We start from the raw sequence: 14,290 nt of genomic DNA, 5'->3' as shown, positions 1-14,290 counted from the left end.
CATCGAGGTCATTAGAGACGGAGGACAAGCACGGGTGGTGTCAGGGATGGGAAAGGAAATCGGCAGTGACCTTTCAATGGAACCACCCCAGCATTTGCCTGGAGCGATTTAGGGAAATCACGGAAAACCTAAATACGGATGGCCGGTTGCAGGTTTGGAACGTCGTCCTCCCGAATGCGAGTCCGTTTTATCACTGAGATTCGGCCTATGAATTACAGTCCGTCATCGCCATGTGTGTTACAGTTTTGTAAGGCAAATCCCGAGCCTCCGCAGTATGTTAGCGTGTAATGACTAAAATATAGTTGATAAGTATCCAAGCGTTATATGGGAACGTTTACCGTAAAGCTACCCTTTTTCACTTTCTCCTTTCTCTCCCCTTCACTATTAATCCTCAGTGTAGTATAATCTCACTTCACTCACGTACGCCAGACAATTACACTTCAAGCACAAAAATCGCACTTCGAAGTAAAAATGTCATTCGAATTTAGTCGGTTAAGATGTTCCAATTACACCTCACTATTCCTAAGGAAGAATATCGTAACACAAAATGTCTCAGTCTCTTAACGTCCATAAACATTCGCATCATTATCACTCTGCCAGGAGAACGAGAATTATAGCTGAAACAGATGCAGTCTTCAAACGACTAAAGAGTAATCTGTTGTATCTAACACAAGAACTTCCAGTTTGCCATTAGGCAATTGGAAAGAAGTCAAAAGAGAATCACAAGCAAGTTTCTCTGCGAGGACGTCCGCTGTTTATTTTTTAGATACTGTAAACCTCCGGGCCAGGAAGTGGTCCTCGCACTTTGGAGGATAAGTAACGCGAAACGCAACCTTACTCTGTACATTATACTCTGTACTATCAACCTATACTAATATACGTCTGGGATTCAATGTGCTGCACACCCCTGTCACACGAACTGTACAGTTGATGCTTAAGTCACATGCTACAGAATCAAACATCACTTCACGACAACACTTTTACTACTGTGCTAGCAGTCACTGCGATTGTCTTGTAACTAAAAACACATGATTCTGGGAAAGCAGTAGGCCTACACCAGCTCTGCAGTCTTTCACATTCTCCAAGTGCAGTCACGACCAGCATGGTACCACTTATCTGTCTGTCGCTGTACATAAAACCAACTACGGGTTATTCTGTAGCTGTCTTCTATGTTCGTGCACAGAACTTGTAAGACAGAGAAAACCTAGTTTTATTTAACTTCCATCCAAAACTAAGGTGAACCACCCAAATAAGGATAAAGTGACCAAATGACTTAAGCTCTTACCGGCTTTGATTCTGTAAATATTGTCAAAGGAGCCGAACGCTACTTTGGGCTGATTATCTGTTTATTGTACATATCACCGGCTGCGCACCTGTAATTGTCAAACACCAGACGAGTTCCGTCCTACACACAAGTTCACACACTCGTGTGCCTTCCCGTAGCACGAATTTCCAAACACGCCTTGTTCACATGGTTGATGTGTTTTTTCTCCTCCGTAGTTCACGTCTAAGATAGCAGCTAATGACTTTCTATTCTATTCTGTTTAGATTAAGTACTATGAGGCAACATGGACAAATCAACGTGGACGCCTTCATGTGCTACGTCGTACTGTGTCTAATGAGTGTCGTCCATTTCATTTCTCTCTTTTTTTTATTGTTCCTTCACAGCATGCGACGAAGCAAAGAAATCGTATTCTGGAAGGACTGGCGGCGTTCTCTTCAAGCATACATCAACTATCAGCGTGTTGTGTCTCCGTCCCGTCCTGTCCCTAGAGACCACCAATCTCTCTCAATACACACACACACACACACACACACACACACACAGACACACATACACACACACACACACACACACACAAACAGACGCTCTGTTCTACAAGCCAGAGCGTTGCCGGCTACGGCCCCATTCGACGAGTCACGTCTGAACAGCCTTCGCCCCCTTACTCGTCCTTTCCCCATTGAACCTCCAGCATGCCGCAGCACGTAAGTGTTTTGCTTCCAACGTCCCGCCTGACTGCCCGACATTGTGTCGTAGCGTGCATGTGTTTGTGCATGTGTGTGTTCTATGTGTGTGCTCGTTGTGTATTGTCTATTTATCGACTCAGTGTTACGCGGCAGCCCTCTGCCAAACCTTAGAATTCCGCCGCATTTTGCAGTTCTCGGAAGGCGAAAAATTTTCATTAATGGTAGTTACAAACTCGCTTTCGTAATTAACGGACTGCAGACTGCGACGCAATGCCTGAGGTTTGTCGACGATGGCGCAATGGCGGTTTCGCAAAGTGGGCGCAATATAACGAAACACTTGTTATGGAGTTTCAAATATTCTATGTGTGTGTAAACAGTATTTTTAATTAAGCAATGAATAACATTTTTTGTGTAATAAAATAACAGAATCTGCTCTCTGACGTAAACTGTTGTTATCAACCAGAGTATAATTTGAGTTAAGTAGGCAGTATAGAGACAGGCTGAACAGATTGCTTTTCCGAAGAACAACATCTCGATCGTACTGGAGTCTCTGTCACAGAAGTACTCAAAAACAAATAAAAGATTTAATTGTGATTGGATGAGTAATGTCTACTGCCCTTCATACTTGTGTCACAGAAATTAAATAAATCCTTTGCCTAAAAGAAATTTCATTGGTTATTTTCTGACTACTTTTTCAACTAGTAACCGTGCAAGCATAGAACCATAATTTTTAAATTGTTTTCAGTAAGATACAGTCAGATCTGGATGAGCTGCAGTTCTCTGTAACGGTTTCGAAATCAACTGAGGATGAAGGGTGTTTTGCTGCTCTAAACATTTCCTTATTTACCTTTTCCCTGATTCAGTCGTCAGCTGCGTCTCTGTAAGCGTTGCGTACGTAATTTCCCTCCAACATAGTAGTACACTAACATAAAAAATAATGGTTATGAAGTTTTCCCCATATTTGCATCTCGTCATTCTTCTAAAGAGGATTAAGATACCTATAGATTAAGATATCTATGTGGGACATATTCTTGCTATCGATACATCAGGAAAAACAACTCCCACGCTTTGGAAACGTAGAGCGCTCCATTTTGTCACGGAAAACTTCGGAAAGGTAGACGGATGACCTGTCAGTTATATTACGCATGCATGGTTGTCCGTTGTTTTAAGGACTCGTGAAGTTATTCTCCAATCCTCTGTCAACGGCAACCACATGATAAATTTTAATTCAGATTTTATATGTTATGTGTTGATGATAGGGGTAAAAATGAAGAAATGGCTATCGCTTTGGCTTAGGAGTCATCAAGATAGTGGTCCTTATGTGACACATTACTACCATGCTGCCGAAGAGTGAACGGCGCGAAGCAGAGGTTTTCTGGAAGTTAAACCAATACAACTGTCTTTAGAAATCCCATATCGGTCAAATAAAACAAAACAAAAATACGAGAGTATAGCCCACGTGCGGTTCTTCTATACAACTATCAGCAGAACAAAAATAGAAATTAAGCAGAAGCTCAATTTTCGACTGATACATCCCTAAAACAATGATTAGAAAATTATGCGAAATAAAGAATGGTAAGCTTAAATTGAACTCACCAGAATGCTCACAAGCAGAAACTCAATACACTGTATGATAAAGGTTGAAAGATGCGAATCGGAATTAACTGCACATATCAGCATACTAAAACAAACACTAATCTCAATTAAACAAACATCAGAAGCCATGTTATTACTAACGACACGAAACAAAACCCTGTACATCTGACAAGTTATCGGGGCAGTAATCTAGCGCCCAAGAATACCCTAACACACAGTCTGCAACATGTTACTTCCAAAAGACTGTCGCTGCAGAAATACATTCATAAAGGGTTGTATGGACAGGATTCTCCCATTAGTCTTACCATCATCACTCCACAACTACTCTCGGGAAAATTCCAACACTCTCACAAACTAATGCAATAATTCTGAAGTGTAGTTCATCAAAGAACATCATTTAAGTGCCAAGTGTCAGAACAGAGCTTAAACCAAAATAAAATATATCACGTCACAATCAAAAAGAGACAACGTGGCAGTGCTGCCCTCCTGAGGAGAAAAAATTATCACATGAGAATTGCTTAAAACTGATTTCTGGATGTTTTAGTCAAAAGAACATTTTTCGATATTTTCATCTCTCAGGTGTAACCATAAGTCTTTCCATCGTTTGGAAAAAATCAAGTTTTTCTCTTAGCGTAATCCAAAGGTCAATTAGTCTGGCGGACTACAACAAGCGGGAAGGTGATGCTTCACATTAGCTTTGCCCAGTATTTTGACGAACAGCAAAAATTAAGAAAATTAGTAATGTACAAATTGTCTAGTTGCATTTATGATTTGAAAAGCTCCATCTCGAAATACTATATAGGTTAATGGGCCTCCAAAGCTATACTGAGAACAGCATGGTGTTATCACGACGCAATATCCTGAGGAGAAATCAATAGAGAGAAATCAATAGACAAAGGGGAAGGCCGCTATGGTATTGCCATGCAACGGAGCAACAACACCACACAGTACCTGCCAGCGTGTTCAGTCCGTTTGCTCCTATGCTCCCGCCAACACGAACGTCACACCAAATTCATCGTTACCATGCTAGTGTTTTAGACGGTATAACAAGCTTTGTTTCTGTTTAAATCGCTTCCGCATTTCTACAGTATTCCAGAAACAACAAGACGTTCTGACTGGAGTGTTACTGAATTTCTTTATTTATAATCGTCGATTGCCTAGCCAATGACTCGATTATTCTTTGTTTACTTGTATCTTCATTCCTACAGTATTTCAGAAACATGATTCACCAGTAATGTTATTAAATTTGTTTATTTATCTATATTAAAAAATCAATAACAGTAACGGTGGACGCGTGTTCTCGTTTCTAAGAGACGTAAAAAGCGACTGTGCTCAATTCAGAACGCTTAATAACTCAGTCACCGGCTAGACATATTACTTTTCTTTCTAAGAAAACAACGTTTAATAAGTTTTCTAAATAGAAACAAAATATTATACATTTCCACTAAGCACGAACTATTTCACAGTTCAGGTTCGTTTAATAGTCCAATAAGCACTCGTCAGTTTGCCCAGGCAATACTGGTGGAACAGAAATTATATTCTTATAACAAACAACGTCTGCAGGCAATAGACCCAAACGCTTTTGACCCTTGATTTCGGATCTGTCAATGGATTACGTTGTAATGCATAAAACTGGGGCTGGCGTTTGTCATTTGCAACAGTTCCTATGAATTTAAGAAGTTAAAATAAAGTGTAATTTCTTTGTATCATATCATTTCAGACCATTAGTTTCTTATTTCACTTAGGTTAGGACCTTCCAGCATCTGTGTAATTAGACGCTAAAGGTTTGGGATACATAGTGAACTAGTATGATCAGTTTCGTGATTGAAGACTTGTCGTACTTCACGGCGACAGAAAATGATCTGCAGCGCAGATTGAAACCAATAGTGGGTAATAAAAAAAGTACTGATCCATGTGGTGTTTATTTAGTATGGTCAGACAAGATTTTATAAACATTTCTCTTAAAAGGAATCAGTCCCCACAATAAATGTACACTTACCATTCCTCATTACTTTCTCTTTATATATAAGTTTGACAGCAATTTGAAATACGCTAAATTCATACAGTTGTGTAAGTACCGTCCCACAGCTTCTAAATAGTTAAAGAACGTCGTGATCACCAAGATAAATTGAGGTTTGAAAAAAGTTAAGTGACTACCAGTTTCTATTACATAGATCAACATCAGGCCCACATAAAATCAAGGCAATGTACCTAAAAATGTAACACTATTATGTTAATAATTAATGCAATATGAGTGATTCTTTCATAACCATATTCACTGGTATGACAAGATGCTATTATGTATTCTATCAATGGATATCTACCCATCAGTCCAAAAAGTTTCGAGTCTGAATTAATAAAAAATAGAGAAAAAGTTAATATGGTGGTCTTAACGCTTCAGGTGTTCTACGTAGTCTAACCCCCCGCCCAAAATGAGTACAATGCACAGAAAGTTCAAACAACCATGTGAAATTCTCAGAAAAGCACTTCATTGAGATGCTGTTCAACTGACGCGTCGCCTTGGCTCGAATATCGGTTGCGTCATCAAAGCGTTGTTCGTTCGAGGCATTCTAAAACCACTGATCAATGACGCAAATGACCGTAACAGGAAAACGTGGCACCGAACTCATATAACCCGGACTACAGATCAACAAAAGAAAGTCGTGTTTTGGAGTGAGTTTTGTTTCATACTCTTCCCAAACTCTAGCCGAGTTTAGGTACCAAGAGTGAAACACGGCAGGGATTCGGTGATGATTTGACCAGCCATATCGAGGTACTGCATGAGCCCAATAACCACTCTGCGAGGATAAAGTGACCATTTTGGCTGAGCAGGTCCTCACCATGGTAAAATGCGCGTTCCTAAAGGTGATTCAGCGTTCCAAGAAGACAGGGCCCGTGTTCACACAGCTCGCGTCGTTCAGGACTGGTTTTGTGTGCATGAGAATGAATTGTTGCGTTCTCCATGGCCACCACAGTCATCATATCTCAATATTATTGAGCCTTTGTGGTCTACTTAGGAGAAAAGTGTACGTGATCGCTGTCCACCTTCATCCGTCGTTGAATGAATCTGCCACTATTTTGCAGGAAGACAGGTATCCGATTCCCTTGAAAATCATACAGAAACTGTATTTACACGTTCCGAGTAACTGGAAGCTGTCTTGAATATCTATAGTTTTCCTGTACCGAGTTAGGCACGGTAATGTGTTTTCGGTGTTTCCCAATTTTTGTCCACCCATGTACGCTACTAAACTGTTAAAGTGGTGTATGATCCCGGTTAATGGTTGCCTATGTAATGACTTCCAGGCGCAACAAGAATTTTATTTTCAGAATATCACGCAATTATTGACTAAATTTATAAAGTTAAAGTGCTGTCATAATCTAGTCGTTAAGAGGCATAGTCCTATGTTAAAGGTTTAACACAATAAACCAGTGTTCAACTTGGTATATATCTTGGGGCAGTGTAGCTCACGGGATACAAACTAACCAGACTATATTCACCCAGTATTTGAGACTGATAGAACTTAGTGAGTTCCAACTAACTTTACACATAATTTCAAGTCTTTTCGAAACCTTTTCTCGCTGACTCTCCTAAAAAAGTAGTGAAAAGAAAAATTTTGTCGCTTGCTAAATTTTTACTGTTTATGCAATAAAACTTCAGCAGCCATGACGTTTTAATTTGTTATTCGCCATACGTTTCTGCAGACAGTATCCAAAATCGTATCACTGTGCGTCACATACTTCAGCAGACGTGACATAATAATCACTGAAATGGTGCGGAGCTTTTATCTTTTTAAACGGAGCGCAATTTATTCAAAATATAGTTATCCAGTGGTTCATAATGAGGCAACTTAGCGACTTCCAACGAAATAAACACGGTTTTCTGAGCTTTTTCTCGCTGTTTTATACACGAAAGAAACATTCTTTAAAGTATCTGTGGCGGGAGGGTTACTGGTCATCTGCTAAAGAGACTTCCTACACTACGCTAGTCCCTCATTTGCTACGCTTCTGGTCTAGTGGCTAGCGGCGTTGCCTCTGGATCACGGGGTCCCGGGTTCGAATACCGGCCCGGTTGGGGATTTTCTCTGCCCGGGGACTACGTGTTTGTGTTGTACTCCTTCTCATCATCATTCGTGACAGTAGTTAGACTGGACTGTGCACAAAAATTGGGCTGTGTAAAATTTGGGACTTTGTACGGGCGCTGATGACCCCGCAGTTGAGCGCCACACAAACCAAACATCATCATCATCCTCTGCTAAAGTATTGCTGCGCTGTGTGGGAACGTTATCAGATAGAAATGACGGAGGCCATCGAAAAAGTTCAAAGAAGGGCAGCTCGTTTTGTATTATGGCGAAATAGGGGAGACAGTGTCACATATATGATAAACTAGCTGGGGTGGCAATCATGAAAGCAAAGACGTTTTTTGTTGCAGCGAGAACTTTTCATGAAGTTACCATCATCCACTTTACCCTCCGAAAACCAAAACATTTTGTTGAATGTAGGTGTAGATCATTACAAAACAACCCCGCAGGCTACATTTTACTATTAACGTCACGATATTACGTTTGTCGAGTACAAGAACTTAATTTTTTATCAACGTAATGATGGTCTGTATGATGGAAACTGGTAGTAAATAAGGAGTTTTTATTCGAGCAGCAGCTTATTCTAGTGATCTCGAACTTCTTTAAACGTGTATTCAACATGAATGCACACATAAAAGAGATCTTTCGTATTTGAGGAACTCCGTGGAGCTAAACAAATCACCCACTTCAGCCATTCTGTTTCGATATATCTGTATAAATAATAATCAATTGCTGCATGTATGAAAAACCATCACTCTAGAACGGCTCGAACGACTTGGCTGCTTTTGTTTTTGTTGTTGTTGTTGTGATCTTAATTGTCAGGACAAAGTTCGTACAAAAGAAAATTTCTGGAAAGTCCACCGGAAAAGACAGAAATATGGATGGTATTTTGTTATGAAAATCTCAATGAATGAAATGTGATGGTCGGTTTGAATTTTTGCTGTCACATATTTTTGTAACAAAAAAAATGTGACCTTCAATTTGAGGGTTCCACTGTCGTATGTTTTCATAACAACAACAAATTCCGCTTTTAACGCCGATATTTTGCAAAAAAAAGAATAGAATTGAAAGCTATATTTCAGTATGTTATCGGCGGTGTTCATATCTTCGGTGTGTTGCGAAGATTGCATCCCGATTTATTTCATGTCAATATATTCACGATCTTAGTGAACTTGTTTTGTTCCTATTCACACAAATTCAAGGAAAGATTAGGCTCGATCTACCCTTCTCGACCAACTGATTAACTGACTGACCTCACTAACAGTATATGCACAGCCTAAACCACTGGAGATATAGACGTTTTAAGCACTAAACACTTTCTACTAAACCGGCTGCGAGAAAGGACATGCTAAGCTGAGCCGTGAAAATGTGTGGTTTTGTTTTCTTTTTCACAGTCATTTTTTACAGAAAACAGGAAAGTTATGTTAATGGGTAACTTTATAATCCTACCTGTTCGTAGATTAAAACAACGCAAAATACTGTCATTAAAGCTACTGTCATCACGTACGCAACAGCTGGAAAGATCTCTCTCATACTCTGTGTACTAATGGTTCCAACAGATTTACCCATTCATTTTGACATCCATTCCCAATCAAGGTTCCGTTTGTAATAACAATAAGTAAGGGGAGAGAGAGGATGGAGTAGGAGTTGGACAGAGAGTGTTGCAAGAAATGAAGAAGGGGAAGGAGGATATGGAGACAAATGAAGGAGGAGAAGATGAGCAGAGTGAGGGATAAGATTGTAGAGGGAGCGGAGAGGAAGGTGATGGACAGAGATAGGGAGGAGGAGGAGATGATGGACAAAGGGAGGAGGGATGAGGAGAGGAGTATAAAGAGGGGGAGAAGGAGATTAGGACGTATACCGACATACATCGAAGCGAAATGACTAAAGTTGGTAATGCGCTTAACTCCACCGTGTTTTTCACATACGAAAGATCTCTTTCATGTGACTGCATACTGAATAGACGTTTTGAAAAAAAATTTCAAATGTGTGTGAAATCTTATGGGACTTAACTGCTAAGGTCATCAGTCCCGAAGCTTACACACTACTTAACCTAAATTATCCTAAGGACAAACACACACACACACTCCCGAGGGAGGACTCGAAATTCCGCCGGGACCAGCCGCACAGTCCATGACTGCAGCGCCTCAAACCACTCGGCTAATCCCGCGCGCCGAACGTTTTGAGAACGCGCTACAAAGCTCACTGAGTTCCTACATTACTATTTTTATTTTCGTAAGAACGCATTACCGAGCTATGTATATATTGTAAATACGTTTCTACATTTTTTTATTTTTTTATTTTCGTTCCCCATCTTCTCCAGTGCGAACCATCGTACAAATACAGCCATTAGGAAAACGCATATGGTCGTTCTTGTAAGTACACCTGCGACCCGCGTGCCACATCACATTTGTCCAAGAATCAGGGGGGGGGGGGGGAGGGGAGGAGGGAAGGGGCGGAAATAGCACGACCCATAAATAATTGATGGAAATCAATGTAAAATAATTGCTCGAGAAGAAGTTGATTCCTCCAGTAATATTAAATATGAATTCTTTCGTTCGCCGGTCCCACCACAGTGCTAGTGAAAAGATTCTCGCTTAAGCTTCTGAAGACGAGGCCCAGTATTCAGCCTCATCACCCAGGTAACAAGGACATTTCTTCTTTGACCTTCTTCTACATTTAATTGCCCAGGAATCCCCTTTACAAGTTGTAATAATATATCGTAATTACCTTTAAACAATCCTATTTTTGAATGACTATGACGAACTATTCGAACATATAACTGCCCTCCAGCAAATAAGTGGCCAGTTTTTGTGGAGGTGGACCTCTACTACCTAGCACAGCCAATTACCACATTATTAAATTCACTTAAAAAGTCGCCACTAATGAACGAATAACACAACACACTACACTGATACAGTGTAATCTTACAACAATGTGTTACAGACATGGGACTTGTGTGCTGTTTATATTCTCTTGAGTCAGTTAAGTGTTACACAATCGCAGCTGACATCCCTTCACTCACTGAGGTACCGGTAAGCTAGAGTGTCTTTCCACTCTCCTTCCTGCTACCGTCACCGTCCGATATTTCATTAACCGTTCGGCCACACTGACGCGTCACGTCCTATTCGGGTACGGCGGTTCGGTAGCGGGAGCTAGAGAGCTGCAGCACAGGCCAGCGTCGCCCACCAGAGACCGCCCGCTCGCGCCGCGCCGACAGGGGGTTAGGGGGCCCGCGCGCGCCACCTGTGCTCACGCGCCCTCTGCTCACTCCTGCAGGACTTCACTCTCGACTTCTACTTCCGGCAATTCTGGACGGACCCACGCCTCGCCTTCCGCAAGCGGCCGGGGGTCGAGACGCTGTCCGTCGGCTCGGAGTTCATCAAGAACATCTGGGTGCCCGACACCTTCTTCGTCAACGAGAAGCAGTCCTACTTCCACGTCGCCACCACCAGCAACGAGTTCATCCGCATCCACTACTCCGGCAGCATCACGCGCAGCATACGGTACGTCCCACCAGCCACACTATTATACTCTGAATGCAGTCCTTCTTTCACCAATAGCGTGGCGAGAAAGTATCTGAATTACTAGCGGAACAGAACACGTACTCTGAATTCTCTCTCTCTCTCTAAATTGGTAAGAAGTTGCACAGGGTGGTTATATATGAATATCGGGGTTTTGAGGCTTTATAATCTTTCATCTTCTTTTGCTTGTACCTTTTTCCCGCAGGTACGCAGGGTTGGCATGGTTAATCGGATTTGGCAATGTTAGCCTAAGGGGTGGCCGGCTGCCCTTCCTGCCGCCACCCCGTACCCCCCGGGACGGAATTAGCGTACCCCAAATGCCTGCGAACAGTGTAATCCACGGAATAGTGAGAAAGTGCCCAAATGTCTGCATGCCATGTAACTGAGGCGGGACGTGGGGACCAGTCCGGTATTCACCTAGGGAGATGTGGAAAACCACCTAAAAACTACATCCAGTCTGGCTGGCACACCGACGCCGTCGTTGAAATGAAATGAAATGTCGTGTAACGAGGGCCTCCCGTCGGGTAGACCGCTCGCCTGGTGCAAGTCTTTCGATTTGACGCCACTTCGGCGACTTCCGCGTCGATGGGGATGGAATGATGATGATTAGGACAACACAAAACCCAGTCCCTGAGTAGAGAAAATCTCCGACCCAGCCGGAAATCGAACCCGGGCCCTTAGGATTGACAGTCTGTCGCGCTGACCACTCAGCTACCGGGGGCGGACTCCGCCGTCGTTAATCCGCCGGACGGATTCGATCTGGTTCCGGCGCGCCTACCCGAGTCCACGAAGCAGCGCATTAGCGCTCTCGGCTAACGTGGCGGGTTTTAACGCTTTATAATATTTATTACATTAAACTTTCAGTTATCAATAATATGTCAAACGAAAGAGCGACTCAAACGTTTTACCAAGACACTTATAAATGTTCACTGGCATAGCGAAGTACGCGATTAGTTGAACTTCACTGTACCTAAGCGCTGGGTAGACCGCAAGAGGCCCAATGACAGGGCTTGCTTTGCGTGGCCTCCACGTTCACCCGACCTAACGCCATGCGATTTTTTCCTTTGGGGCTTCATCAAGGATCGTGTGTACGTGCCTCCGCTACCAGCAGACCTCCCTGAATTAAGAAATTTGACTGAAGCAGCTGTTGCTACAATCACTGAAGACACACTTATCAATGTTTGGGAAGAACTCGGCTATAGACTAGATGTGTGCAGAGTGACAAAAGATGCTCTCACTGAATATTTATGAGGTTCTTGGTAAAACTGTTGGAGTTGCTCTTTCATTTGACATATCATTTATAACTGTAAGTTTAATATGATAAATATTATAAAGCGTTAAAACCTCGATATTCATTTATAAACACCCTGTATTTTACCATGCTATATCTATCGATCTAGTCTTGCTTCTACAGTAAATGATAAAACAAACTCAGGAATATAACCTAGAAACGCAAATAACACTGATACACTATACCGAAGATTCTGGTAGGATAATCGGTTCCAAGCAGCAACACGAATATTTATACACAGGGAATATTTATACACAGAGTGTTCGGCAATATCCGTTACAAACTTCTAGGACTTGTGGAGGGGAGTGAGTACACAATATTTTGGATAGGAACCCATCTCCGGAAACATACCGTTTCCTTTTTACGACGGTTTCGATTCATACACTCCTGGAAATTGAAATAAGAACACCGTGAATTCATTGTCCCAGGAAGGGGAAACTTTATTGACACATTCCTGGGGTCAGATACATCACATGATCACACTGACAGAACCACACGCACATAGACACAGGCAACAGAGCATGCACAATGTCGGCACTAGTACAGTGTATATCCACCTTTCGCAGCAATGCAGGCTCCTATTCTCCCATGGAGACGATCATAGAGATGCTGGATGTAGTCCTGTGGTACGGCTTGCCATGCCATTTCCACCTGGCGCCTCAGTTGGACCAGCGTTCGTGCTGGACGTGCAGACCGCGTGAGACGACGCCTCATCCAGTCCCAAACATGCTCAATGGGGGACAGATCCGGAGATCTTGCTGGCCAGGGTAGTTGACTTACACCTTCTAGAGCACGTTGGGTGGCACGGGATACATGCGGACGTGCATTGTCCTGTTGGAACAGCAAGTTCCCTTGCCGGTCTAGGAATGGTAGAACGATGGGTTCGGTGACGGTTTGGATGTACCGTGCACTATTCAGTGTCCCCTCGACGATCACCAGTGGTGTACGGCCAGTGTAGGAGATCGCTCCCCACACCATGATGCCGGGTGTTGGCCCTGTGTGCCTCGGTCGTATGCAGTCCTGATTGTGGCGCTCACCTGCACGGCGCCAAACACGCATACGACCATCATTGGCACCAAGGCAGAAGCGACTCTCATCGCTGAAGACGACACGTATCCATTCGTCCCTCCATTCACGCCTGTCGCGACACCACAGGAGGCGGGCTGCACGATGTTGGGGCGTGAGCGGAAGACGGCCTAACGGTGTGCGGGACCGTAGCCCAGCTTCATGGAGACGGTTGCGAATGGTCCTCGCTGATACCCCAGGAGCAACAGTGTCCCTAATTTGCTGGGAAGTGGCGGTGCGGTCCCCTACGGCACTGCGTAGGATCCTACGGTCTTGGCGTGCATCGGTACGTCGCTGCGGTCCGGTCACAGGTCGACGGGCACGTGCACCTTCCGCCGACCACTGGCGACAACATCGATGTACTGTGGAGACCTCACGCCCCACGTGTTGAGCAATTCGGCGGTACGTCCACCCGGCCTCCCGCATGCCCACTATATGCCCTCGCTCAAAGTCCGTCGACTGCACATATAGTTCACGTCCACGCTGTCGTGGCATACTACCAGTGTTAAAGACTGCGATGGAGCTCCGTATGCCACGGCAAACTGGCTGACACTGACGGCGGCGGTGCACAAATGCTGCGCAGCTAGCGCCATTCGACGGCCAACACCGCGGTTCCTGGTGTGTCCGCTGTGCCGTGCGTGTGATCATTGCTTGTACAGCCCTCTCGCAGTGTCCGGGGCAAGTATGGTGGGTCTGACACACCGGTGTCAATGTGTTCTTTTTTCCATTTCCAGGAGTGTATGTGTAACGCTTCCACGTTTGCTGAG

At 43.4% G+C, this 14,290-nt stretch overlaps 1 protein-coding gene across 5 annotated transcripts in view; it reads left to right on the top strand.

Moving 5' to 3' along the window:
* LOC124613162 (gamma-aminobutyric acid receptor subunit beta) overlaps positions 1 to 14,290 on the top strand; it is a 610,426-nt gene that overhangs the window by 392,347 nt on the left and 203,789 nt on the right. For all 5 annotated transcript variants that reach the window (XM_047141789.1, XM_047141792.1, XM_047141793.1 and 2 more), the window contains exon 4: positions 10,923 to 11,149. In XM_047141789.1, coding sequence (XP_046997745.1) covers positions 10,923 to 11,149 — 227 coding nt within the window. The remainder of the gene's footprint in view (positions 1 to 10,922; positions 11,150 to 14,290) is intronic.

The sequence above is a fragment of the Schistocerca americana genome, chromosome 4 (assembly GCF_021461395.2).
Source record: "Schistocerca americana isolate TAMUIC-IGC-003095 chromosome 4, iqSchAmer2.1, whole genome shotgun sequence".
Lineage (NCBI taxonomy): Eukaryota > Metazoa > Arthropoda > Insecta > Orthoptera > Acrididae > Schistocerca > Schistocerca americana.
Note: the sequence above shows the minus strand (reverse complement) of the source record. Positions and strands in the feature narration are given on the sequence as shown.